The sequence below is a fragment of the Nannobrachium achirus genome (genome assembly GCF_963921795.1).
Source record: "Nannobrachium achirus genome assembly, chromosome: 24".
NCBI classification, from domain to species: Eukaryota; Metazoa; Chordata; class Actinopteri; order Myctophiformes; family Myctophidae; genus Nannobrachium; species Nannobrachium achirus.
In genome coordinates this window covers 19,629,520-19,657,138 of record NC_137831.1, presented here as the reverse complement: position 1 = coordinate 19,657,138, position 27,619 = coordinate 19,629,520, and the positions used below count along the sequence as shown (strand labels likewise).

General features: G+C 42.6%; 1 protein-coding gene across 1 annotated transcript in view; it reads left to right on the top strand.

Annotated features, from left to right (window-relative positions):
* Nucleotides 1-27,619, top strand: part of LOC308280131 (voltage-gated delayed rectifier potassium channel KCNH8-like) — a gene marked incomplete at both ends in the record, with an annotated part of 88,248 nt that overhangs the window by 42,062 nt on the left and 18,567 nt on the right. Inside the window, 2 exons of the mRNA XM_080720394.1 lie at nucleotides 12,757-12,956; nucleotides 21,400-21,649. Of these exons, the coding sequence (XP_080576520.1) occupies nucleotides 12,757-12,956; nucleotides 21,400-21,649 (450 nt within the window). The remainder of the gene's footprint in view (nucleotides 1-12,756; nucleotides 12,957-21,399; nucleotides 21,650-27,619) is intronic.

The window sequence follows — 27,619 nt, the reverse complement described above, 5'->3', positions numbered from 1 at the left end:
ATAAATATTTTTTTTAATCCGAGGCACCCCGATATTATAATTTTCACTCCCTGCACCTTATATTTATAGCATATCGTCGTTGTTGTCGGGTGGAAACCTTGTATGTCCAAAACCGTTCGTTTTGTATTTATCATCTATAAAATGTACTAAACTAGTGAAAACAGCTTGTAGATCGTCTGTTTTCACTAGTTTTGTGCGACAGTCTTGTATGATGAAGCAGGGCTTTGCTTTACCAAAATACGTACACATTTGAAACTTGGAGATACAAGATTTCTGCCCGACAGTGATGATATTTTAGCGATTATGTTGCGAGGAAAACGTTGAGATAATAGCCATTTTGGTTAGAATTGACTGAAAATAACTTTCTACAATCTACAAAGTAACCTTTTAAATAAATTGAGTGGAGTAAAAGTACAATATTTGCATCGAAGATGTAGTGGGGTATAAGTAAGAGTATTGGAAATTGGAAATATTCAAGTTAAGTACAAATAACTTAAACACATTTGGGTCCCCATCCGCAGTCTTAGGAATGCGACAAATTAAAAATATATATTATTGAACATAAGTCTCCATGGCGTGAGTAATCAATAGGAAAAAAGTCATTTGGGCGGTGAACTACTCCTTTAAGTACAATACTTAAGTAAGTAAGTACTTACTTTACACCACTGCTCATTTATATTCTTGCTATAACTTGCTCTGCTATTCTGCTCTCTTCTTTTCTGTTTCACGATATCAAAAGTCCATATCGTCGTTGTCGGGTGAAAACCTTGTATATCCAAAATTGTTCGTTTTGCATTTATCATTTTAAAAATGATTTAAACGAGTGAAAATAGCTGATCTACAAGCACACAACGCCTTGCACCACGAGGCGTTGAGTGCTTGTAGATTTGCTGTTTTCACTACTCTTGTGCGACAGTCTTATGATATGATGAAGCAGGGCTTTACTTCTGCCCGACAGTGACGACATGTCAGAACCTCCATTGAAAATGTTAACTTCTTCAATCCTAATGACTCTGAGGCCATTTAAGCCTAACAAGTATTCGAACCCGGGTCTCACATTTCTGCCACAGAGCTAAAACAGAATGCCCATTTGGCCAGGGGATATTTTGTAAATTGTATGTCCAAAACATAAAAAGTGTAAATAAAAACATTTAAAATAGTGAAAATAGATGATCTACAAGCACACAACGTCTCGCGCTGCAAGTAGTTTTGTGCAACAGTCTTATATGAAATACGAAAAAACATGCAAATTTGAAACTTTGTAGGACAGTGAAGAAATCATGTTTTATTCACAAGTAAAAAGTTCTGCATTGTAGCTTTAACACGCATGAATGCCAACAAATAAGGAGACATGTCAAGTAATGCTCGTTCTATTCCTGGTGCAACGCGTAAGGACCTTGTGTCCTGTATTGTAGCTGTATGCGCTTATTAACGGGTGACTCAGTGACTGGGCCTGAGTCATTGCTGGGACTGAGGCAAGGGGGGATAATCAGCTAGACAGAGACATGATGTAGGGTACAGCCACAAGTAGGGATGGGAGGATAAGCGATATTATCGTTTATCGTGATAAAAAACACTCAACGATAATCGTATCGTGGAGATTTAATTTATCGTGGTATCGTCCTCCGTCATGCACTGGGATCAATTCACCTTTTAATTGCCGAGCTGCACATCCGGCACCACTTAAATCCTCTATTGGTAAAAGGTACTTATAACATACTTTACTTTTTTTTTTTTTTACTCTCTATCAAATGTATTTGCGACACGTTGTGAGCTTGTAGATCTGCTATTTTTTGGCATAAGTTCCGCCCCAGGATAACGAATTTTGATTGTCATGATATTATCGTAAATCGCGATTTCTTTTGTCACAATAATCGTGATATGAAATGTTCATATCGTCCCATCCCTAGCCACAAGCTTTCTGTGAGGATGGCTCCTGCTTGGCATGACAACTGGAAGCCCCGGTTTGAAGTCTCAGAGAAGGAACGCTTTGATTCTCCTTTGATCTGATATTTACAATGTGATGGTCCACAGAGATAGGGAGAGGGAGAGAGAGAGGGGGGAGGACAGAGGGAAGAAAAAAGGCAAGAAGATAGATAGATAGATAGATAGATAGATAGATAGATAGATACTGTAGATCAGGGGTCTTCAACAGGGGGTCCGGGACCCCTAAGGGGTCCTCAGTGTTACTACAGGGGGTCCTCCAAATCTTTGTGTGGTAGAAACATTTTTATATTAACCACCTGAACCATAGCGTCCATATTCGGAGAACTTGTAGCCAAAAATAGCCGATCTACAAGCTCACAACGACTCGCAGAAGAGGTTTGGTGTAGACTGTAGAGCGGAAAAAGAGCAGCAAGTACAGAGTGAAATTCAAGTTTATTAAGTATTGACGGTTCAAGTGGTTAAATATCTGAAAACACACATTGACATGAATCCAAAATACACTGATGATTCATTGTGCTGTCAAACGATGAAACTATATGGAATCTATGAAAAGGTTGTGGGGTCCCTGCTTCATCTCTCTCTCAACTAAGGGGTCCTTGGCCTGAAAACGTGGAAAACCCCTGCTGTAGATAGATATAATAATGAGTGACTTGGTTGAAGTGTAGAAGAGAGGAACAGAGAGAGAAATGAGAATCAGAAAGGTGGGGGTAGTCGAGATAGACGGGGAGAGAGAGAGTGAAATAGGGGGGGCCTTGTTTGTGCAGGAAGTGTTGGTTTTAGTATTGTCGACACGTTGATTTGCTTGGCAATTACCTCAGACAGCATAGGGTCGCTCCGCTGCGCTCTCCAGTCTAAATTGTTGTTTCACGGCTGTCCAGATCCATGCACGCTTGTTCAAACACTGTGGTTGTGTATAACCATGTCCAATCGGGAGGTGCAACAATATTTGTTTGGGGTGTTTTGCGCTTGATTTCAGATAGGGGAGGCAGGAAACAAAGAGTGGCAGAGAGAGACAAAACCCGAGTCAAATTGGAACTCAATCCTCATGCATATCGTCACTGTCGGGCAGAAAACCTTGTATCTCCAAGTTTCAAATTTGTATATATTTTTATCGTAAAGCCCTGCTTCATCGTGCAAGACTGTCGCACAAAAATAGTGACAGTAGCGGATCTAGAAGCACTCAACGATCAGCTATTTTCATTATTTTAAATCGTTTTTAAAACGATAAATACAAAACGAATGGTTTTGGACATACAGGGTTTCCACCCGAACAACAACGACTATGTTGAGGATGTGATCTGTGAACTAATTGTCTGAGCCATCAGGCAACCCAGCATTTTAAAACTATTAGTGGTAACTTGGTACAGTACACAGAGAGCCTTTTTGTGGATAATAATGTTTTGGCTTATAATCTTTAAAAAAAGAAAGGGAAAGGGGGAGATAATGAGAACATTATGGTAATATTTAACTTGGTTGGTGGGCACAAAGTCAGAAATAGCATCGTTCCAAAGAGTAAGATGCGTTTGCATGAATCTATCTTTATTGCTGCTGTATAGCCTACCTCTTTATTGCTAAGGTACCTGGCTAACACATTTCGGTGAGAGAGCCTTCATCAGAGGATAGTGACAAGTAAAAGAAACGTCTCTTTTTTTATATTGCACACAATCATTCCCACCTGGGGGTTTGTACTCACCAAAAGAATGATATCAGCACATTTAAACATAGTTAAAATATATAAAGTCATACTGACATAAACAGTAACCCCATAAAAAGTCCAATATCATCAAGGAACCATATTGCACCTGTTCAATTCTCAGTAGATGTCTTATGTCTAGATTTCAGTTCCAATATACAAAAGAAAAAAAGGAAAATGAAGAGTACCCAAGTAAATAGCACATCATTTCCATTCATACGAAGGCTGGTAAGAAAATTCATCGTTTAGTCCTGTAGTTGCATTGTATTGAGTTGCTTGATCCAAAACATCTCCCTTTGGGATAGTAACTTAGGGAGATTACCCCCTCTAGGGGCAATGACCTATTCTACACCCACAAGTGTTGATGGAGAACCATGATTTGCTTCAAACAGTGTTTTGCTATAGCATGTTCAAGATTTCCTGTAGTTTTGTGTTCAGAGATTCTCAATTTTAGACACCTTTTTGTTTAATAGTAATACTAATATTATGGTAATATTCCTTTTAACCTGACTGTTGAACCTTAGCATCCCTATTCTGGAGGGCGTTCACGAAAAACAGCAGATTGTAGCTTGCAGATTTCAGCAGAGATTTAGTGTAGAGTGGGAAAAAAGAGATAAGAACAGCGCCGACCCCGGTCAACTAAAGAGGGCATACGTTGTTATGTGAGAGATGATTCCTACCTCAGATACTCGTATGTAAATTGCTTTCCACAGTCCATTTTAGAAACGTTGCGTTCTAACTCGATTTCCCCCTCAATTTCACATCACAACTCAGACTTGTAGTCGCCGACTCGCCGTGGCATTAGCATGCGGCTTAGAGTCCAGGAGTGTAACTCAGCTGGTCAGTTAAGGACATTCTAGTCAGTGGGCTACGTCTCCTCTCCGCACAGGGGCGTCACAAAGGGGGGGAAAGTGGGACTGAGTTACTAGGGCCCAAGGTGGAGGGGCCTTCATTATTTTATACTTTAGCTATTGAAAAATAGCAGATATACAAGCTCACATACTGCAAGCTTGTAGATCTGCTATTTTTTATAAAAGTCATGAAAATGTTTGCAAATCTTTGAATAATGTATTTTTTAAGTGAACATTTGTAACTCAAATTTTTTCTTCTGGGGGGTCCCTGGAACTGAATATTTTGAGATGGGGGATTTTGAGATGGGGGACTTAAACACATTTTCACGTTTTTTTCAAAAATAGTAGATATACAAGCTCGCAGCGCGACACGCCGCGCTGTGAGCTTGTAAATCAGCTATTTTTCAATAGCTAAAGCACTGAACAATGCGTAATAATGCGTTCCCAGTCTAAATGGGTTAAACCCCCTCCCCCTATGAAGAACATTCATGGGGGGCCCCACAGTGAATCCTTGTACCCAGGGCCCAGAATTTGGTGTGACGCCCCTGCCCGCACTTATAGGAGATGCAACCGCTAAGCCCTGCCAGGGTCACACAGATCTAATCTCTCAAGACGGATCTTCAGTTTGCAATGAAAATCTGTCAGCGTGACCGCTGTTTATTTGAACAGGAGCTCTCCCGGGGGGCAGGCCCTTGAGCACTACTGTATAAGCAAGCAAATTAGCATAAAGCGGCGTGACTCATACCTAATTTCCTGTTGTTCTGGCATTAAAATAAGTTTACAGTTTAGGCATTTTTGCAGATGCTTTTAATCCAAAGCGACTTACAATAAGCAGGTAATACATCAATATAATAAGCGAGATAATAATGTCAGTACATCATCAACAACAATATAACAATGCATAGGAATATCAATCTAGAAAAAAACAATGACATAGGTAGACCACGCACCTAATAAGTAAAAAACGTTTCTAAAACCTAAAAATGCTATCTAGCTTCATGTATGGTCATTGAGGGAAGGCGAGTGTTACAGTAGTGCTATGGGTTTAGGTGGAGTCTGAAGAGGTGAGTTGTCATTCCACGGCGGAAGCTAGGGAGTGAGTCTGTAGTCCTAAGCGCGACAGGGAGTTTATTCCACAGTTTGGGGGCCAGGAGGGCAAATTGTCTAGGACGAGTGGATTTTTGTCCTGGGGTTTTTATCTTGCCAACATAGGTTAAAATATATTTAATTTTAACTGAAGGGGCCCCTGAATGTCTACAGTACACAATTGTCCGCGTTTGCGGGTCGGTGCACAGTAAGGTCCTCAATTGAAACAAGCCTTAGGCTTTCTTGGGCGTATCCTTTTAGTTGACCTTGTGCCAGTGAACTTTACTTTTTACATACACGTTCCACTCTCCCAGTAAAACTGATCACAGTCAGGTGAAGAGAAAAGGAGCGCTTAGCGACTCCATTTGTAATGGAGGAGACGTGGCTGTCTACTACACCAATGGTTCTCCAAGTGGGCACAACATGGTTGTGTGCTTGTAGTCACTTTTGTGATTTTTTTATACTGTAGTTCCTATCGTAAATCGAAGCTATTAGTGTGTATAGCTTCGACGTACAGATTATTGTTGTTTTTTAAATGTATTGAACTAGAGGTTCGCGGCCCTTCGGGCCGCTCACATCTAGACTCCACGCCCGCTTCTTTACTAAAAAACTTTTTTTTTTTTAAATTAAAAAAAAAAAAAAAATTAAAAAAAAAAAAAAAAATTTGGGGGGGGGGGGGAACTATTGTGGCGGAACTATTGTGCCGCAGCGCACGTTTCTGGTCGGACATATTTGACCGCCGGACGCACTTCCGGTATTTTTTTTGGGGGGGGGAACTATTGTGGCGGAACTATTGTGGCGGAATTATTGTGCCGCAGCGCACGTTTCCGGTCGGACATATTTGACCGCCGGACGCACTTCCGGTTTAGAACTCCGTGTGCCACGTGATCAGTCCTAGCCAATTGGAGTGCTGCATTTGGTCGTGTCTACCAAATACTAAATAGTTTTTTGAGAAAAAAAAAGTTTTTGAGAAAAAAAAAGTTTTTGCGAAAAAAAAAGTTTTTGAGAAAAAAAAAATTGAGAAAAAATATTTTTTGAGAAAAAAAAATTGAGAAAAAATTTTTTTTTGAAAAAAAAAAATTAAAAAAAAAAAATGTTTTGAAAAAAAAAATGGTGATGCGATGACGTGGTGTATACGGATGTTACTGCGATTGAGGTGAAAGAGAAAAGTGGAAAGTTGTGAGATAAGCTAACTATGGTCGTCATTGCAGGATTGCAAAGGGAGTCCTCCTGTGTCTTGCTGGAGTTAGTTTGTTTGCTGGAGTTGTTTAATTTTGAGTTGTTTTGTGTACTCCTGTGTGTTCTTGCTGCTGAGTTGTTTTGCGCAAATCTTTCTGGTGTGGATCAGCTGGCTCTGAGATTCAGTGGGCTGGCCGTGGGCTGTGGGCTGGGTGGAGCGTAACCGTGACAACAGCTGCTTGCCTGCTTGCAGGCCGGTGTAGGGTTACAGATCCATGGGCTGGGAGGATGCTTGCCTGCTTGCAGGCCGGTGTAGGGTTACAGATCCATGGGCTGGGAGGACGTTATAGCCAATTGGAGTGCTGCATTTGGTCCTGTCTACCTATCTACCAAATACTGCTGGCTGCAGTTCTAAAATGTATGTTAGGATAGGTTCTTGGTCTACTTATGTCTACTTATGTTCTATGCATTTGATGTATTAACACTTATGTTGCAATGATTTTTTCTCTTCAATGTCTCGCGTTGCCATGGTTACCATAGACTTCCATGTAATTGTGCAAGTGTGTAAAAAGTGCACGCCCATGCCTAGATGATGCACCACGTGTGTAGATGCTGTTCACAGCTTTCAAACAAAAAAATCCGCTTGGAAATCCGTTCAGGCATTCATGATTTATCAGCCATTATGTTTTCTTCAGATGTAAACAAACATGGCTGCCATGTTTGAAAGAATGGGTTGGTATGGGGGTTAAACATGCAATTTCGCGATCGCGATCATGCCTAATACATTTCTGGAGGTCCAAAAAAAAATTTTGATTTTTTTTTTTTTTTTTTTTTTTTCAAAAACGGCCCAAACTCGGGAAACTCGGGGTTGGCACAGCACTAGTACCAATACAAACTCGGGAAACTCGGGGTTGGCACCATATGTGTTAATGTTGATGTATTGATGTATTACCATTTGCTGTCCTTGCTTATTGTAATCTGCTAAATGCCTAAATTGTAAATTGTAGTGGAAACATAATCTCCTCTTATCGGCATTGTTGATTTCGTCGACTAAAACTAAAACTGTCGACTGTTTCTTTTTCACTGACGAAAACTAAATAAAAACTAAGCTATGATGACTAAAGCTAAGACTAAATATATTGACAATTTCGTCTACAAAATAAAAACTAGACTAAAACGTTAGAGAGGGACTAGTGGAGTAGACAGTCATTTTATGTTTGGTTGCTCTCAGGTGTTGCACGCTGAAAATAGCAGATCTACAAGCTCCCTGCGACGCCTTGTGAGCTTGTAGATCGGCTATTAAGTGTAAAATCTGTCATTAGGATGCCATCAAGGCCTGCCAAAATACATTTTATGATATTTAGTCGACTAAAATTAGACTAAAACTCAAACTTTTCAGGTGACTAAATTATGACTAAAACTAAAAGACATTTTATTCAAAAGACTATGACTAAAACTAAATCAAAATTTGCTGTGAAAAACACCACTGCTTATTGGGGTCCCTGGCCAAAACATTCTTTTCAGATAGGGGTCTGCAGCCAAATGCATATCAACGTGGGAGCCCTTGACACGAAAACATGTCAGAACCACTGGTCTACAGCCTTCCTAAGACCAAACATTGAGAGGTTGGCACTTGGCAGTTCCAGGGACTACACACACATTGGAGGAATTTGCATAACGACTAAATTGGGGAGAGGGAAAAAATAAGAAAAAGATAAAAAAATATATATAAAAAAGAAAGATAGTTGTCTCCATGGCAACAGGGCAGCAGCTCAGGCTGTGGTGTTGTCAGGGGTGTCACACCAAATTCTGGGTCCTGGGGTACAAGGATTCACTCACGTTTTGTGCTTTAGCTATTGAAAAATAGCCTAACCAAGTGCCGCGCTGCGAGCTTGTAGATCTGTTATTTTTTAAATCGTTTACATTTGTGCAAGTCTTTGAATATTTCAAATACTTCTAAGGTTGTTTTTTTTTAACTATGTTTCTTTGTCAGTGGTGCTCAAACTTTTTCCATGTGTTGTGAAGGACCCTCAAAATGATGACCCCCATCTCAAAATATTTAGTTCCAGGGACCACCCAGAAGCAAAATTTGAGTTACAAATGTTCGCTTAAAAAATACATATTCAAAGATTTGCACACATTTTCACGACTTTTCAAAAATAGCAGATCTACAAGCTCGCAGCGCGGCACTCGGTGCCACGCTGTGAGCTGTGAAATAATTAAGGCCCCTCCACTATGGGCCCTAGTAACTCAGTCCCACTTTCCCCCCTTGTGACGCCCCTGATGGTGGGTAGTGGGTGAGGATGGAGGTGGGTGGTAGTGGGGTTGGGGGGAGAGGCAGAGGCAGCAGGTGCCAGTGTTAAGCTCCCTGTCTCCATGTCAAGACTCGCAAATGAAGCCCCCCACCAGCAGCCAGTCTAAGACTTAGACTGGCTGGCTAGACGCCAGTGGTTCTCAACGTTGGGTCCGGGGGCCTGCAGGAGTCCAAATGGAGCCTTACGGGTCTGTAAAGAATTAAGTGTACGAATGGAGCGAGGAGAGGGGGGTGGACGTTTACTGGCAGGCAAATCTGTATTGCAGAATAAAGTCCCCATCCTTTAACTTCTGTTTTCGGGATTCAGTGGGGTCAACTCGTGCTGGCATCGTGTCTTTGAGGCTGTTTGGAGTTGGCATAGCCATTTTCGTGAATTTACCATTCGCTGACATAAGCAGAGTTTTTGGCGATTGCTTATTTTTATTTTTTATATCATTATGTTCAGAGGCTAACAGTGCTCTCTAAAAAAAAATCTAGTCTCATTGACGCATGCTCGTTTTTGCCAACGAACCTTAGCACAACAGAGGGGGGCTATTCTTGTAAACGTAGGAGACGCAAGGGAAAGGAGCGGTTGTTTTCGGTGATGACGATGGAGGCGGCCCGTCTCAGGCGTCCTTGATCCACGCCAGAAACCGCCAAGCGAACGGTAGTGAGCGAGTTGCCGTGTCGAGCGTGACGAAGGTTGCATGAGCCAACTCAGCGCCGTTAGAAGCTGTAAACCAGGGGGCCAGAATAGTACATCTTCGTCCCTCCGACTTTCGGCACCTCTGCGCGGTCCAAGTGAACGCAGCGGAGCGCTCCCTACCTCCTCCTTGCCCACCACCGGCCCCCACCGTTGTGCTTAGGTTCGTTGGCAAACGCCAGGTCGCCTCACAGGGGCAGCAGTCTGCCTCCAAAACAATTATTTTTATCTGTGAGAAGCTCTGTCATTGGTCCAAAAATTCAGCCCTGAAATCATTAAACAATCAAGGAGCCTCTTGTTCGGATTGGTTAGATCTGTCTGTCAATCATTTTAGCCCCAGGTTGGCCGGTTCATGCTCCAATGAGCTGCTACAGACAGAGCTTCTCAAAGATAACAGAATCATTTTGGAGGCAGACTGCACAAGGCCCCTAAAAGTGTCACAGAGACTTGTTTTTTTTATGGAGCACTGTTAGCCGTCTGAATAAAAAAATAAAAAAATAATCAAATGAACAATCGCCAAAAAATCTGCTTATGTCAAAAGAAAACTACCCTGTATCAGCTTTAAGACCAGCTTGTACACGCGCAAGATCATTTGGCGTATCTAGACAATGCAGGCATGAGTTCTAAAAATTAGAACTGCGTTAAAATAGTAATGAGCATTGTGCTTTGGTGCTAAGAGGCTTTGTGCTGCTCAGCGCTGTGCGGAAGATGGGTGAGTTAAACACAGAGGATCTATCAGTGTAGATTGGGGTTGCTGAAATCCAAAACAAATTATCATCTGGGGGTCAGTTTGGTGGACGACAATCACTACACACTGGTTGCAGTGGTGTGCATTTCGTCTGTTTGAAAATAGACGATCTACGAGCTTGTAGATCTGCTATTCTCAAAGGATTTTTATAGGTTTTATACATTGGAAAACTTGAGAAAAGAGACATTACTTTCTCCTTTTGGTACTTTAAGTATATTTTGATAACAATAATTGTGTACTTTTACTTAAGTACATTTAGAATTCCGGACTTCTACTTGTAACAGAGTATTTCTACAGTACATTGCAATATTAATACTTTTACTCCACCTGGGGCTTATTGTGCCACAGGAACTGAGGATGAGCAATGGTTCAAAATAGTAAGGAGGTTAAGCAACAGGAAATAGCATAACCGTAACATAACACATAGTCATCACTGTGTGACGTGACATGACATATCATGCATAAACCTCATCAAAACACGTTGTCTTGCGTACAGTAGGCCAGCAGCGACCCTCCAGCGCAAAGAGACAGAGCACCCAACACGATTGCCTCAGCAAGTGTAAGATGTCCACACTTCATATGATTTGTGTTTAAATATCTGAGAAGTGTATCTTTAATCAAACTTTCAGCTCAGTAGGGCAAGGCACTAATTGTGTGTGAGTGCCATTCCATAGGCCTATGTAACATTCCCAACGTGACGCTATATACGACATGTTATGATAATCCGCTATTATCTGTGCGGGACACGGTTGTACGATGGTGTAAATCAGGCAGAACTATGCCAGGGTGAAGGGTGTTGCCCATAAATCTAATAAAATAAATTGGTTTGATCATATCAGGGATTAAATTGAGGATTTTCCCTGGTGGAGGACAGCTTTTGGATGTCATTCTTCAGATGAATGGTTTGATGGCTTACAGGAAAATTGCCAGAGGTGTTATATGGAAATCATTCTTTTCATCAGATTTTCATTCCATTTCTTTCATTCCTCCTCATTCTTCTCTCTCTCTCTCTCTCTCTCTCTCTCTCTCTCTCTCTCTCTCTCTTCCTCCCCCAGCTCAAATTTAATTTCAAATCAGCTCGTGAGAGAACTAATTTGGTCAAAGTGTTCTACAGCACATCCCAGTGCATTAGATTTACCACATTTGCGACGAAAGACAGAATAATAATAATAGTGTGCGTGCGTGCGTGCGTGAAGCTTCGTCCAAACCTGAATAGTTTGAGTGACGCGATTACATACAAAGTGAAGGCAAAGATGAGACGACGCGCGAACGGCCGCTTTGTATCTTCTCCCCACTCCACCCATCGCGTCCTGACAGCCAATCAGCGTTGATGTTGTCCGGAGATACTGACATGTTCTGGGTGTTTGGAGTTGGGACTCCCTTTTTCCCGGGTGTTTCGCCTTACCAACGCGGACCTGCGCGACCAAAGTGAAGCGATAGAAGCGACTAGAATAGAACAAATAGCTTCAGGTTTGGACGCAGCTTGAGAGAGATACATTTTCAGCACTCACAGCGCTGGAGAAAGAATGGAATACATTATTCATGTTCAAGAGAGTATTTGTTGTATGTGTTGCTCTCCTCTGTGGGCGTCTGTCTGTCCATCTGTCCCACTCTTCTTCCCTCTCCATCATTCATTCTCTCCCTCTATCTCTCTGTTCTGTAAATCAACCCTCTCTCTGTCTCTCTATTTCTGTCTCTGTTCATCTTTTTATCCCTCACTGTTTATCCCCTGCCTTGTTATCCCACAAACAGTTTTCCTCTCTTTATCTCACTCTCTCTCCGTTATGGTCTTCTCCCATGCTCTAGCGGGTACAGTCTACCCCACAGCTGTTCAAAGTGGGGGCAATTATAAAACAGGAACATTTTAAAAATGAACAAATCAATGATAATAATAAATACAGCTGCAAGTACCAATACGGATGCCAAGCAATGCTATATGCCATAGAAATAGAATAGACTGAACTTGCGAGAAACAAAACAAAATGAGTTTATCCCCCTTTCTTTTAAAGATTTGTTTTTGGGCTTTATGCCTTTATTGATAGGACAGTAGACTGACAGGAAATGGGGGGAAAGATGGGGAGTGACATGCGGCAAAGGTTGTCCGGATCGGGAATCGAACCGGGGCCGTCGCCAGGCATCCATGCCTATGTGGCAATGCCTACGTGGTATGCGCCTGGACCAGTAGGCCAGCGGACGCCCCTATCCCCCTTTCATTATCTCTCTGTCTCTCTGTCATTCTGTCGTGCTCCTCCACAGCGTTGATGCATGCTGTGGTGTTCGGTAACGTGACGGCCATCATTCAGAGGATGTACTCTCGTCGCTCTCTGTACCACACTCGTACCAAGGACCTGAAGGACTTCATCCGGGTCCACAGGCTGCCCAAGGCCCTGGAGCAGCGCATGATGGAGTGCTTCCAGACCACCTGGTCTGTCAACAACGGCATTGACGTCAGTGAGGTAAGTGCGAAGGGAGGAAGGTTGTGCCCACTCCCAGAGCGGACTGTTTCTCTGGTCTGGTGTTGTGTTCATAATAAGCACTTTATCCCGTACGAAATTACGGCTCCTCCAATGAGTGCAGAGGGTGGGGGTGGGTTTAACGAATAACCAATCCGCTTTGCTTTGATCTGTAGTGATTGGTTTAGGGAAAGTCAAAGTCCCTCCCCTCCAGAAATCACTCAAACAGGGCACAATGTCAGACTCAAGCTTCAGCTGAGTCTGAAATCAGGCTAAGGTTGTCCAGGAGTTGGGCGTACAAATAGTACACATACATTTTTACGGCGTGGCTCTGCAGGAATAAGAGGATAGTTGTGTGTGTGTGTGTGCGTGCGCGTGCGTACATGCATGCGTGCGTCCGTGCGTGTGTCTGCGAGCGCGAACACATGTGCCCGGAGCTAATCGTGCAATCTGTAGGCCAAAGAAGTACCTCCTCTAATTTTTCCATTTTTTTTATACTACTCTATCTGTCTGTGTGTCTATTAACATAATCAATCTATCATCCTTCCCACTGTCTTGGTTATTCTTTTTCCATAATAGGACGTGTACAGCAAGCATGTTCCCTTGCAAGTCAGACATGACTTAATTAACTCCTGTGGCTTGGATTGACCCTGGCTATTGCAATCCGGATCAACCGGATTGGCTCCGCCACTCTGGCAATGATTATGCAAATATGGATGTCTTGTTGTCTGGGTAGAATTAGGCCAGGGCTCCATGTAACTTAGAGGATTGATGCCTAACTCACGCGACACACACACACACACACACACACACACACACACACACACACACACACACACACACACACACACACACACACACACACACACACACACACACACACACACACAGTCTTAATTTCATGGCTATCCGGCTCATGCATTGGCTATGCAATCACTCTCTTGTCTGAGTTCCTCCTTGGTCGAGGGGAAAGAATTGTTCAGTGTTCCAGTGTTAAACCATGTTTTAAAAAGGCAGACCTCACACATCGTGATCGTCATGTTAAAAGCTCTTGGTCTTTTTCAGTGTTCCTTCCCATTGCTATTTCTCCTGAATCTAAGACCACTTCTGAAAATAATCTTCTGCATGGTCAAAATCGGGTCAGAAATTATTTAACATTCCAGCAGCTGGCCATCTGTGCTTAGATGTGTCTGCAAATTCTATCGCAGTGGTTCTCCAAATGTGGTCTGGGCTCCTTGAGGGGATTCCAAGGGGTCCCCACAGCTAAATTATTGATAGTTATGAAGCAAAGGGACCCTTACTCACATCCCAGTGCATTAGATTTATAGCCACAAAAAAACTGAATTAGTAATTATTATTACAGCACACTAGCACACACACACATGCACGCACGCCCAAACCTACAGAGGGTTGCTGAAATAGTATTTTCCCCACTTCAAACTAGAAAAATGTGCTCCTTGGTTCACAATTTTCAACCAGGCCCCAGGGCTTTTTTGTGTACCTTTTTGCCTTTATTGATAGGACAGTAGACTGACAGGAAATGGGGATTCAGATTCAGATTCAGATTCAGATTCCTTTATTTACCATTGTGTAAAACACATAGGAATTTGTTTCGGCAACATTACAAGTGTGCATTCAATCCTTCCTTTTTTCACATATAACATGAAACCAACAACACAACAACACCGTGCAAGAAAATAAATATATTATAGTAAAGTGCAGTAGTGTTCAGTCCAGTAGTGCAAAAGTCATATTTCTGGAATCCCTAGGGGGCAAGGGAAGAAGGGAAACCTGCGTCAGTGAGCAGCCTGGCGGCTGAGGGGAAAAAAATGTTTTTGTGGCGCTCTGTCTTGGCCCCCAGATGCCGCATCCTTCTCCCAGAGGGGAGCAGGGTGAGGAGGGGTCAGTCATGATCTTTCTTGCCCTCCTCAGCGCCCTGGAGTCATGCAGGGACTTGAGGGAGGGCAGGGGACGGCCAATCACCCTCTCCGCAGAGCGTATCACCCGCTGCAGCTTGACCAGGTCTTTTGCGCATGCAGCGGGGAACCAGGTGATGATAGAGTGGGTGAGGATGGACTCGATGATGGCCGTGTAGAACTGGGTCATCATGGACCTCGACAGTCTGTATTTCCGCAGCTGCCGAAGGAAGTATATCCTCTGCTGGGCCTTTCTCAGGAGGGCAGTGATGTTGAGTTCCCACTTCAGGGAGAAAGATGGGGAGTGACACGCAGCAAAGGTCAGAAAGATGGGGAGTGACACGCAGCAAAGGTCATGGGGAATGGGACTCGAACCTGCGACACGTCAGTGGGCGCCCCTGAAAAGTTAAACTCAACAGTTACTGTATAGGCCAAAACCTCAAGCAGGCTGTTATAGTGTCACCATGAGGCCAGTTTGAAAACCTTGGGGTGGAGTTTTTTCCGTGGCCTACTGAGAGTGTGAGTTTTTTGCAAATTGGCCCCTCCCACAAACTTTGAAAGCCGATTTGAAAAAGCTGATAGATACATCTTGATCACCCGACAACACTCGTCTTAATGTGCACCGATTTGCGAGAGTTTTTGACAAAATAGCTGCAAAAAAGTGTGTTTTGAAGAAAACACAATATGGTGGAAAATCTTGTCCTGTATAATACTGTATAATTACAAAAAATACAAATTACAATCTTTTGCAATTATTGTGAGGGGATTGCTTGAATTGGGTGTTATTTATTGTGAACACAAATTCCTGGAGGGACTCACTATTGCATTTTTATGACTGAAAGTCAGTTTATTCCCGATTAGGGAGTCTTACTGGTAATATATCGTTGCTGTAGGCTGGAGGGTATGTCCAATATCTTTACTTTTCTGGAAATAGAAAAAAGAATCTGTTCCAATGGATCCAATGTAGATGTTAGTCAAAAGCTCTTGTCGTTCTTTTCATAGATTAACTACTCATGAATCCCACACACACTTAATCACTTTCAGTTGCGCTTTCATAAAGTTTCAAAAGTAGCGAAAACAGACGATCTATGAGCTCTTTTGTGTGACTTTAGATGAATTCTGGACTCTGTCCTGCAGTTCCGTAGATTATATTAGATATTATATTACTAGAAGATCTTCTGCCAGAAGGTATAGTAAGAGCTGGAACTCTGGAATTGTGTCGTACACTATTTTCTGTGCCTGTCTGATAATAGACTGCTCACACTGCAGGTATTGTTTGGAGGGAGCAGTTTGCTTTTGTTTCGATTTTTCAACAGAATTCTCATAGCGGTCTGGCCCTGCACCAGATGAGAAATCTGTCGCAGATTCTATTACAGAAGAAACATAAATAAATGCATATTACAGAAAAGGCCCACACACACAAAAAGAACATGACATCTGTGCCAGATCTGACGAATGAAAGCCATCTGTGTTTTTGTAGTGGAACGCATGACTCGTGGATTGAACTGAACATTAATCATTAATTTGCCTAAGCATTGACAAGGCCTCTCCAGATGTAAGCAGCTTGCATGCAAATGTCACCGGCGGCAGTCTCTCCAATCAAATCAATGGGAGCGCTGCTGCCATGTTGGTAAAACAGATGTCCCATTCTTCTTCTTTGGCCATTGTAAAATTCCATTTAGGCCTACAATTATTGAATGCTTTAACCAGTGAAAAATAGCAGATATACAAGCTCACAGCGCGGCACCGAGTGCCGCGCTGCGAGCTTGTAGATCTGCTATTTTTGAAAAATCATGAAAATGTGTGCAAATCTTTCAATATATATTTTTCAAAGCAGACTTTTGTAACTCAAATCTCTGCTTCTGGGGGGGTCCCTGGAACAACATATTTTGAGATGGGGGGTCTGCGGCCGAATAAATGTAATTTTGGGGGTCCTTGACATGAAAAAGTTTGAGAACAGCTGATTTAGAGGAAGGATTTAGAAGTCGGGTCAAAGATCGGGTCAAAGATATTCAAAGACTTGCACACATTATCTGCTATTTTTCAATAGTTAAAGCATTAAAATAATGGTTAAAGTGGTTCAAATCTAACGCGACTCGGGCGTGTTCCAGGTATTTGAGAGTTATTCTATAAGACAGTGGTTCTCAATCTTTTTTGGCTGCAGTTCTCCCTTACACTGATTTCCCCTGACTACAGCAAAATTGACATCAAAAGTCCAGTTCCAATGCCAATACGTTCAAAATAAAACGGCAAAATAGCAAATAAACGTTGCTCTCTATTCAATAAAAGTTAGTCAAGTAATTGATGTAATTTGGCATAGAAATGTAGGCTACAGATGAGCAAGTTCACACAATCTCTTTCAATGTTTTATCATTAACCATAACATTGTACCCCCTGCATTACCCCCAGGGGTACACGTACCCCCAACACTGCTATAAGAGATCACGGTAACCTACCCTTTCTGGAAGAAGCCATTGCTGCTGTATAAAACCAGGTTATAATCCCACGATTCCCACCCCTCTTGATGTTGGACAGGTTAATGACCCACATTTGGCAAAGGAATATAGCTTGCTACTATACAGCACTGAGGTCTCTATGAAGAAAGGGAAGTGACAGTAATTAACCATTTAAACCCTATACACCGGGGTCTTAAAGATCTTGTGTGTGGAAGTGAACCTGAACAAGACAATTAACCCCTAACAGCTCCCCAGGGTGCTGTATTTCTGGCATCCACTGCTCCTATTAGTTAGGACTAGCCCTTACCCGTTCAAAGATATGAGCTCCAAAATGATGTGCAGTGTGTGGGTTATGGGATGTGCACACAGTATATGAGGGATGAAAAGTAACTTTAACTGGTGCTTGCATGATGTAGGAGCATCAATGTAAGAAACCCGTTTCGTTTAATGGCTACAGAGATACTGTCCCCCCCCCCCCACCCCCCAGCCCGCCCGCCCACCCGCCTGCACACACACCTGCCTGCCTGCGCACACACACACACACACACACACACACACACACACACACACACACACACACACACACACACACACACACACACACACAGAGCTGGTTAAACATTTTGCCTCAAGCTAGATGCAGAATAGATGTGCCTCATGCTAGATGCAGAATAGATAGTAGATACAGCATAAAAATGCTAATATACAGCATACGATTTGTGAAAGTGACAAACGGCCTTCACAGTTATGTTAGGTGTGTGTTCATATGCTGATGGTGATGCGATTTCAGATCAATTGCTCCAGCCACTGAGGAGAAACGCTGGGACAGACAGACAGACAGACAGACAGACAGACAGACAGACAGACAGACATTCGCAAAATTATAGTATAGATGGGTGAATGCAGAAGACATTTCATATGTGCAAATGTACAGCGGCAAATTACTAAAGGAGACACTAAAATAATGAATAACTGCCTTTGCCAAACCCCCACAATGTCATGAAAGTGGATTGAAAGCAGATGTGGTTTGATTGATTGATTGATTGATTGATTGATTGATTATTTTATTAGACAAAAATGGAGAACAGTACAGGTATAGTCAATACAATTGAAATGTAGTACAGTACAAGTACTGTTTTACATTGAAAGCCCTCGGTATGTAATTCATGGACATAATAAATAGCAAGCAAAAGGTTGTCCTTGACAACTCTGCTTGCGCACATGATGTGGCTACGTAAGGATTAAAATATTTGAAAACATTAATCACATTGGAATTATGTTGCGATATAGCAACTTGCCCAGCGATCATCCAATTATTCAGATATATGGGGGAAGTTGAAAGTTGTAGAAGTGTGTCTAATTTACATTTGGTCCCATGACCCTTTCGACAAGAGTCACTCGACAACTAAGCGTATTCCCAGATAAGTTACAGAAAGTGTCAGCTGACATGTTTTCCTGTATAAATTGACCGTAGAGAGCGCCAATTTCAAGTAGTTCAGACTCAACCTACCACCTCTGTTAGTGCTAGAAAGAAATGTTTATTTAACGAGGGACAGGGGCGTCACAAGTGGGTGGGTTACTAGGGCCTGAGGTGGAGGGGCCTTAATTATTTCATACTTTAGCTATCGAGCTTGTAGATCTGCTATTTTTGAAAAGTTGTGAAAATGTGTGCAAATCTTTGAATATATGTATTTTTTAAGCAAACATTTGTAACTCAAATTTAGCTTCTGAGGGGTCCCTGGAACTAAATATTTTGAGATGGGGATCCGTGGCCACATATAATTGTGGGCGTCCTTCACATGTAAAAGTTTGAGCACCACTGACATAGATAGAAGAATAAAAGTCTGCACACCGATTTATGCTCCCAATGATAAAAGTTTACTTTTAGGAGCATAAATCGGTGTGCAGACTTTTATTCTTCTACCTATATACACTGTTTTAGTCTAGCACCCAGCCAACTGTGGCTTTAGATGTGCGTGCCTTTTGGCTGCTTTGCGGTCACCTTGCTCACCACTGACATAGAAACATAGGTTTTTCACACAAAAAAAAAGGATTTGATATATTTAAAGATATTCAAATTTTCACGATTTTTTTAAAATAGCAATCTACAAGCTTGCAGCGCGGCACTCGGTGCCGTGCTGTGAGCTTGTAGATCTGCCATTTTTCAATAGTTAAAGCACAAAAGAATGCGTTCCCGGCCTAAATGGGTTAAACCCCCTCCCCCAATGAAGAGCATTCATGGGGGTCCCGCAGTGAATCCTTGTACCCAGGGCCCAGAATTTGGTGCGACACCCCTGACGAGGGCGGTTTTCTCTCTTAATGTGCTGCTTTTCATTCACTACCACACACACACACACACAAATCCACACCTGGGGGCTGCCTACAGTACAACTACAGTCTGCCAGTGTTGGCTAATGAGACGTTATTCTGGAACCCCTGGGGCATAGGAAATGTACATCAAAGGTCAATGTTAAATCAACGCTCAGGATTTCACAGTGTGTAGTGCATTACTCATTCATTTTCCGTAATTCCCTAAAGGTCTCAAAGCTAGGTTCAATCAATGCCAACTCCGGCTTTTGGCTACTGCTTAATTCAAAGGCAGTTGTAAAGAGTAAATCTCATTTCTTATTGGTGTCAGCCACAGGTTGAGGTGAGGTCAGCCTAAATTGTATTTGCCACGGATGTTTGCACATGGAAATTTGACATGCTTGGTTGTTCTTGACTTACTACGATATACTGTTGTTGGGCAACCTTGGTTGGCAGGATCACTCAGGGTCAGATAGTGAAAACCACCCTTGTTCCACATCACCTACAAGCTTGTAGATCTGCTGTTTTCGTATATATAAAAATGTTCTCCTCACGTATTATGCCCGGAACGTTCTGTCCGTTGAAGTGACCTTGAGCAAGACACTGAACCCCTAACTGCACCCGCAAGGTGCCTTGCATGATCTCCTCTGCCATCGGCGTGTGAATGAATGGGTGACTGTTATGCACATTGTAAAGTGCTTTGGATAAAGGTTCTGTATAAACGCACCATTTACCGTTCATGATTTGCAGATGGTCGCTCTACCTCCTGAGCTCATATGCATTATCATACAGTTCATATCATATCACCTGTTATCATATGTTCATTGTACTAGGGATGGGACGATATGAAAATGTCATGATTATTGTGACCAAAGAAATTGCGATTTACAATATTATCGCGGTAATCTAAATATCCCCAACATCCATTATTCTGGACGGAACATTTGCCAAAAAATAGCAGATCTACTCGCTGTGAGATTGTAGATTGGCAATTTTTTGGGCAAGGGGGAGTGGTCGAGAGTGGAAAAAAATACTTTTATCAAGTATGTTATTTCCAGCCCAGGCCAGTTTTTTCTTACCAATTATAGAGGGTTTAAATGGTACCGGATATGCAGCTCGGCAAATAAAAGGTGAATCGATCCCAGTGCATGACGGAGGACAATTTCACGATACACTTCCAAATCTCCACGATACGATTATCGTGAGTGTTCTTTTAATCCTGATAAACGATAATCCCTACATCAGGGTTCCCCAATAGGCGGCCCGCGGGCCATTTGCGGTCCGCGGGGGGCTACTTTCTGGCCCCCACCAACCCCGGTAATAATGGTGATATAAGAGCAGCAACAACACTAGTATATCGTCGTTGTTCGCAAAGTAAAGCTCTGCTTCATCAAACAAGGCCGTCGCACAAAAGTAGCGAAAACAGCAGATCTACAAGCACACAACGCCTCGCGGTGTGAGGCGTTGTGTGCTTGTAGATCGGCTGTTTTCACTAGTTTAAATCATTTTTAAAATGATAAATGCAAAACGAACGGTTTTGGACATACAAGATTTTCACCCGACAACGACGATATCCGAACTGTCACTGGAGTAGCGGGAACGCCACCGTCGCCCCCTGCAATGTTGTGGACCTCGGCTTGGTACCCTACACATAATTTGACCCTTGGGGAAAACTAATTGGGGAACCATGCCCTACGTTGTACATTGTAAATTGACTCTTCTTGTGACGACCCGTCTAACTGAGCGTTCCCTCCGTGGTCCCTCCAGCTGCTGAAGGACTTCCCAGATGAGCTGAGGGCCGACATCGCCATGCACCTCAACAGTGAGCTGCTCCAGCTGTCCCTCTTCGAGTCGGCCAGCAGGGGGTGCCTGCGCTCCCTGTCCCTCATCATCAAGACCTCCTTCTGCGCGCCGGGGGAGTTCCTCATCCGCCAGGGCGACGCGCTTCAGGCCATCTACTTTGTCTGCTCCGGGTCCATGGAGGTGTTGAAGGACAACACGGTGTTGGCTATACTGGGTAAGTGGGCGGGTGGTGGTACAGTACACTCGCCACTAAGGTTGAAAGATATCAATGTTGTGACCTTAGTTTTTGACAAAGAAATGTTGATCACCTGGAATATGACTCAATGATCCAAACCATGGCCCATAGTTTGGCCTAAAACACTCTCTGTTGAATGTCTAGAATTATACTTGGGAGAAGGTAGTGGTCATATCCATGTATATATCATGAATCAATAGCCAACAACAATCATACTGACAATCGGAATTGGAATCGGATGTTCAGGGGCCTCTATAGAGTGCAAATCCAAAACTGCTTTCACCACAACCACAGTTGCCATGTCTGGCTTCCTCATGTCCTGACGGCTCTACCAGACGACTGACCCAGCCCTGGGAGGGCAACCAGGCCTTTTCTACTTAAAGTGATAGTTCACCTATTTTTGACATAAAGCTGTGTGAAATACTTGCCATTAAAACAGTGGTTAAAAATGTATTAATTGATTACCAGAGTCCCGTGGTCAGAGTTCTGGTCAGTTTCTAATGAATATTAAGTAGTTCCAATGGGGTGGGGGCCATTTGGCGTGGCCCAATCATTGAAAATAGATTAATCCACAAAACTAGCGTCATTTGTATTGTTAGCCTATTTCTACCATATAGAGCGAGGTTTCGTTCTGATCAGCTGCCTGCAAAGCACCTTGTTTTGGGGAAATACGTTGCAGCAGCGTAGTGATACTGGACACAAAAAATAGTACCATGTGACAGAGGGGACAAAGTTGAACGAAAGTTGGTCTATTTGGTAGAAATAGGTCAACAATACAAATGAAGCTAGTTTTGTGGATTCATCTATTTTTAATGATTGGGCCATGAGCCCCTGCCAAATCACCGGAACTACTTTATATTCATCTAAAACTGACCAGAACTCTGACCACGGGACTCTGGTAATCAATTAATATATTTGTAACCACTATTTTAATGGCAGGTATTTCACACAGCTTCATGTCAAAAATAGGTGAACTATCACACATGGATTGCCAAAAAAATCTTTAAGACGTCTGGGAAGATGTCTTATCTGGTTGCCATGGTTACCAGGTAAAACAGGCGCCAAATAGGGTCTGTTTTGGCGCCAGGTGAGCAAAAAACACTACTTTTCCCATCATGCTTTGTTTCATAAAAACTCAATGTAGACATGTTATGAGTTACTATCTGTCAATAAATCCGAGAAGACATGTTTTTTTCCTAAGTGTTGAACTTTGGCTCGTCTTCTATAACGCAATGTTCCACTGCCTTCTGCATTATGTGACATTTATAACCAGCAGGTACACAGGACCGTTGAGTGATTTCCCACAAGCACTTCCAAACTCCAGCACTTAGAAAAAATAATCACCTGAACAGAATTTCTAGTGTTGCAATTTGCAGCTAAGGACCCCCCCCCCCCCCCCCCCCCCCACACACACACACACACACACACACACACACACACTCAGATAAACTGCAGGCATGTTTGCATTTCCTAGTATGCAAGAATGTTTGTTTGTCATCTTCCACAACTCAGAACCTGTGCGCTTCAGAAGCTTGCATTGAAAGCTGATTCGACAACGTCTTTGACCAAAGTGACATGGTACGCAAGCAAAATTTGAATCGGGTGCAAGCAGTGGATCATCGAGACAACTCTATTTATACACAGAGCTGCCGTCATGGATTAGGCAATAAACCACCAGACAATGTATAGAGAGCATCTAAAGCAATGGATCTAAGCAATGCATCATCAAGACTGTACTTTACACAGAGTGGCTGACAGGGATTAGACACTTAAAACCCCCAGACACTGTAGATCACTAGACAGTGATGTAGACAGATGGGCTGAGGTACTGGCAGAGCTATTATACCGTGTTGTAAATAGAGTGGCTGTCACGGTTGCAGTCAATAGATCATCCAGCACAGTACCAAAGACAAAGCAGCTAATAAGAGTTTGGGGGCGGCCACAGAGAGAGAGAGAGCTCGTATAAACAACAGATCATCCCACTGTGCTGTTGACGGGCTTCCCGTGCAGGGGTGTTGCACCAAATTCTGGGCCCTGGGTACAAGGATTCACTCCAGGCCCCCCATGAATGTTCTTCATAGGGGGAACTGGGAAAGCATTATTACGCATTATTTTGTGCTTTAACTGTTGAAAAGATCTACAAGCAGATCTACAAGCTCACAGCGCGGCACCGAGTGCCGCGATGCGAGCTTGTAGATCTGATATTTTAGAAAAATAGTGAAAATGTGTTCAAGTCTTTGAATATTTCATATCCTTCTAAAACATATCCTTTTGAAAAACCTACGTATGTTTCTATGTCAGTGGTGCTCTTTTCACGTGAAGGACCCCCATAATGATATGTATTTGGCCACGGACCACCATCTCAAAATATTTAGTTCCAGGGACCCCCCCAGAAGCAAAATTTGAGTTACAAATGTTTGCTTAAAAAATACATACAGCTGTATATTCAAAGATTTGCACACATTTTCACGAAAATTGCAGATCTCCGCGCTGTGAGCTTGTACATCTGCTTTTTTTCAATGGCTAAAGTATAAAATAATTAAGGCCCCTCCACCTTGGGCCCTAGTAACTCAGTCCCACTCCCCCTCCCCCCTTGTGACGCCCCTGGATCATCCCACTGTGCTGTTGACGGGCTTCCCTGCATGGGCCCCTGGCATGGTGGTGGTGTAGTCAGTGGATTATTATGAGACAGCGTCGTAGGCAAAGCAGAGGATTTGTTGTAAATAGGGCTTCTGTCAGAGAGTGCGAGGGGAAATGGATCATAGCGGCATATCATTGCTGTCAGGCAGAAACCATGTATTCAATATTTCATAACTCCATAGTTTCCTCTTTTTTTTCCATAAGTGAATGCCCTATTTTATATTCCGTTGTCTGATAGCTTCACGCAAAAGAGGCAAAAAGAGCCGATACTCATTGTGAGTCTGTATCTTTGCTGTTTTTGGAACATACAGGTTGAAAGTGGTTAATTCTGTCTGTAGTATTTAACCAATGTAAAAGTATTAACAAGACTGAAATAATTACAACATTGGATCCACGGGAACACAGGTTCTTTTTTCCATTTCCTCAACAGTAGGTCTAACTGTTTTAGACATATACAATAAAAGGTCCCCACCTGACCGTGGCGACACGGTAGAGAGATTGGGCGGACAGTGGGGGGTGCCGTAGCTCATAAGAGAGATTGTTTCTGACAGTGTGATATCAGTTGCAGCAGCATAACAGCAGGGAATGATCATATCGTTACCGTGGGGCGGAAACCTCTTATCTCCATATTCTAACTTTTTGTGTGTACTGGTATATTTTTGTAATGCCTTTATTGATAGGTATACTGTACTGTGGGTTGACAGGGAATGAGGAGAGAGATGGGGGGTGTGACACGCAACAAATGTCTGTGTTGTGTTTTATTGGTAAATGGTGCACTTACAGTAGCGTAGGGGTGGGACGATCAGTATCACGATACACAATCGTATCACGATAATTTTTCGTGTTGGTTTTTATGGTTATTTTTCAAGTTACTTAACAGTAACCACCTACAAGGTAACAAAAACTATAAGAAAAAGGAGTAACGGACCATTTAGACCAGTGATCCCCAAGTTTGAATTGCAGGTTTAAATTGCAGGTTTAAATTGAATTCTGCAATGAATCTCTGTATTCAACAGGATTTTTTACAAGGCTCCCTCATTGTATCACAATATACAGTATATGATATCTCTGAAAAGGCATATCATGGAGACATTTATCACCATATCGCCAACCCCTACAGTAGCGTCTTGTGAGAAGCAACCGTTTTGGACATAATGAGGTTTTCACCGACAGCGACGATATGTTAGACTGTGTTGTTGGACAATGCAAAGTGCATTTTCTTTTTAGTATCAATGCTATATTAAATTTTTTATTCATTTCTTTCATCCCACACATTTTGTAACCCATCTTTTTCACCCGGTGTCATCATCAATTGCCTAATTTAATCCTGGGTGCGACACTCTCTCTGCCAATCCGGGGAGCGCAATGGACCGTCATGTGCACATGTGTGCATGCGCATGCATGCATTCATGCATGCATGTATGTATGTATGTTTATAGTCCCATATGTATGGTCCTGCACACATGTAAGCTTGGGCCGGGGCCAATTAAAATCTTCACCCCAGGAAGCAGACTTATCTGTCGTCAATTATATAGCAGGCCCTGCATTATTTACACTGTGATTATTGATAGTCACAGAAAAAGAAAAAGAAAAAATAAATAATTTGCTTGTTGCCAGCACTGCTCTGGGCGTCATGCAGACAACTGACTAATTATATAATATATTCATTTATATTTCTTTTCTTATCCAAATCAGGCAAATCAAACTACCATTTGTTTGTTGTGTGTAAGTGTGTGTAACCATGTGTGCACATATTGGCTTTGACAAACAGTATGTCTCTACATCTACCACCCTGCTTGCAGAAATAGATGGTTCCAGACTGTGAGTCAAGCACTGTGCTATTAAAGCAGGTACAATAGACTGGCATTGATGGATTGATGCCTATTACGCCTCACTCAAATATTTAAAAAAGACAATCAAAGTCATATAAAGAACTTTGTGTGTTTTATCATTGGTGCCAGGCAGGCACACCGCATTCTAGTACAAAGTGTTAGAAACCTATCTCAGAAGAGGCTTATCAAGGGCTGAGCGACAACCCAAAAGCAGCAGCAGCAGTGCCTTTGACTGATGACACGCCCTGTTGAGTTATGTTGGATGAATGATAGATAATGTATCAGTAATTTGGCTTAGCATAGATGGAACAAAAACCTTGCAGAGCCTTTTACTATTGCCTGAAGAATTCACACACTTCTACACACAGAATGGACAGCACTAGATGGGTACCTAATAATAGTACTTCAAAGCATGCTTATTTACACACACATCGTCGGTGGGTGCAGGGCCAATGAAACTAATATGAAAATTTTTGATTTTTTAAAACACATTATTGGACACTGCTCCTACAGATTTTGCCCTAAATCACGCAAATCGGTACACAGTATGTCTACACTCATGTCATCAACATGGATCTGTCTCATATAGCGCCACCATCCGGCCGATTTTTTCAAACACATTTTTGGACACTGCTCCTACACATTTTGCCCTAAAATCACGCAAATCGGTACACAGTATGTCTGCACTCATCTCATCAATATGGATCTGTCCCATATAGCGCCACCAACAGGCCAATTTCCTCAAACACATTTTTGGACACTACTCCTACACATTTTGCTCTAAAATCACGCTGCGACCTGACGGTCGCTTATCTCCCTATTAGGGAGTCTTACTGGTATTATGTTATATTGTTTAGTAGTGAATACATTTGCTAGTTTGAGTGTGAGTCCTGAGAACTTGGATCTAACGCCGGTTGTAGATCTCAGATCATGCCCCCGAGACACAGCTGCTGATAAGCTAGAACAGGGGTCTTCAACAGGGGGTCCGGGACCCCTAGGGGGTCCTCAGAGTTACTTCAAGGGGGCCACCACTTCTTTGTGTGATAGGATCATTATTTTCAATGAATGAACAACTTGAACCCTCGCATCCCTATTCTAAGGAGAACTTTATCCAACAATAGCAGCTCTACAAACTCTCAACGCCTTGCAGTTGGCAAATAGGTATGGTGCAGAGTGAAAAGGTCAGAAGTACTAAGTATCTGTGATTTAAGTGGCTAAATGTCATAGACTAATGACAGTGCTTTCATGAAATCAATGAAAATCTTCAACACAATTTTATACCGTATGTAGTGGGGGTCCCTGTTTTATCTCCCTCTTGGTTAAGGGGTCCTTGGCCTGAAAACGTTGAAGACCCCTGAGCTAGAATGAGGGAGGAGAGGTAGAGAGTGCATAGATGCCACTGCCAGTCAGCGGCCCCTTTGTTTTATTGCTGTGTGAAAGAGATACGTTTTTTTGGCTTTTAACTAGAGCTGTAGAG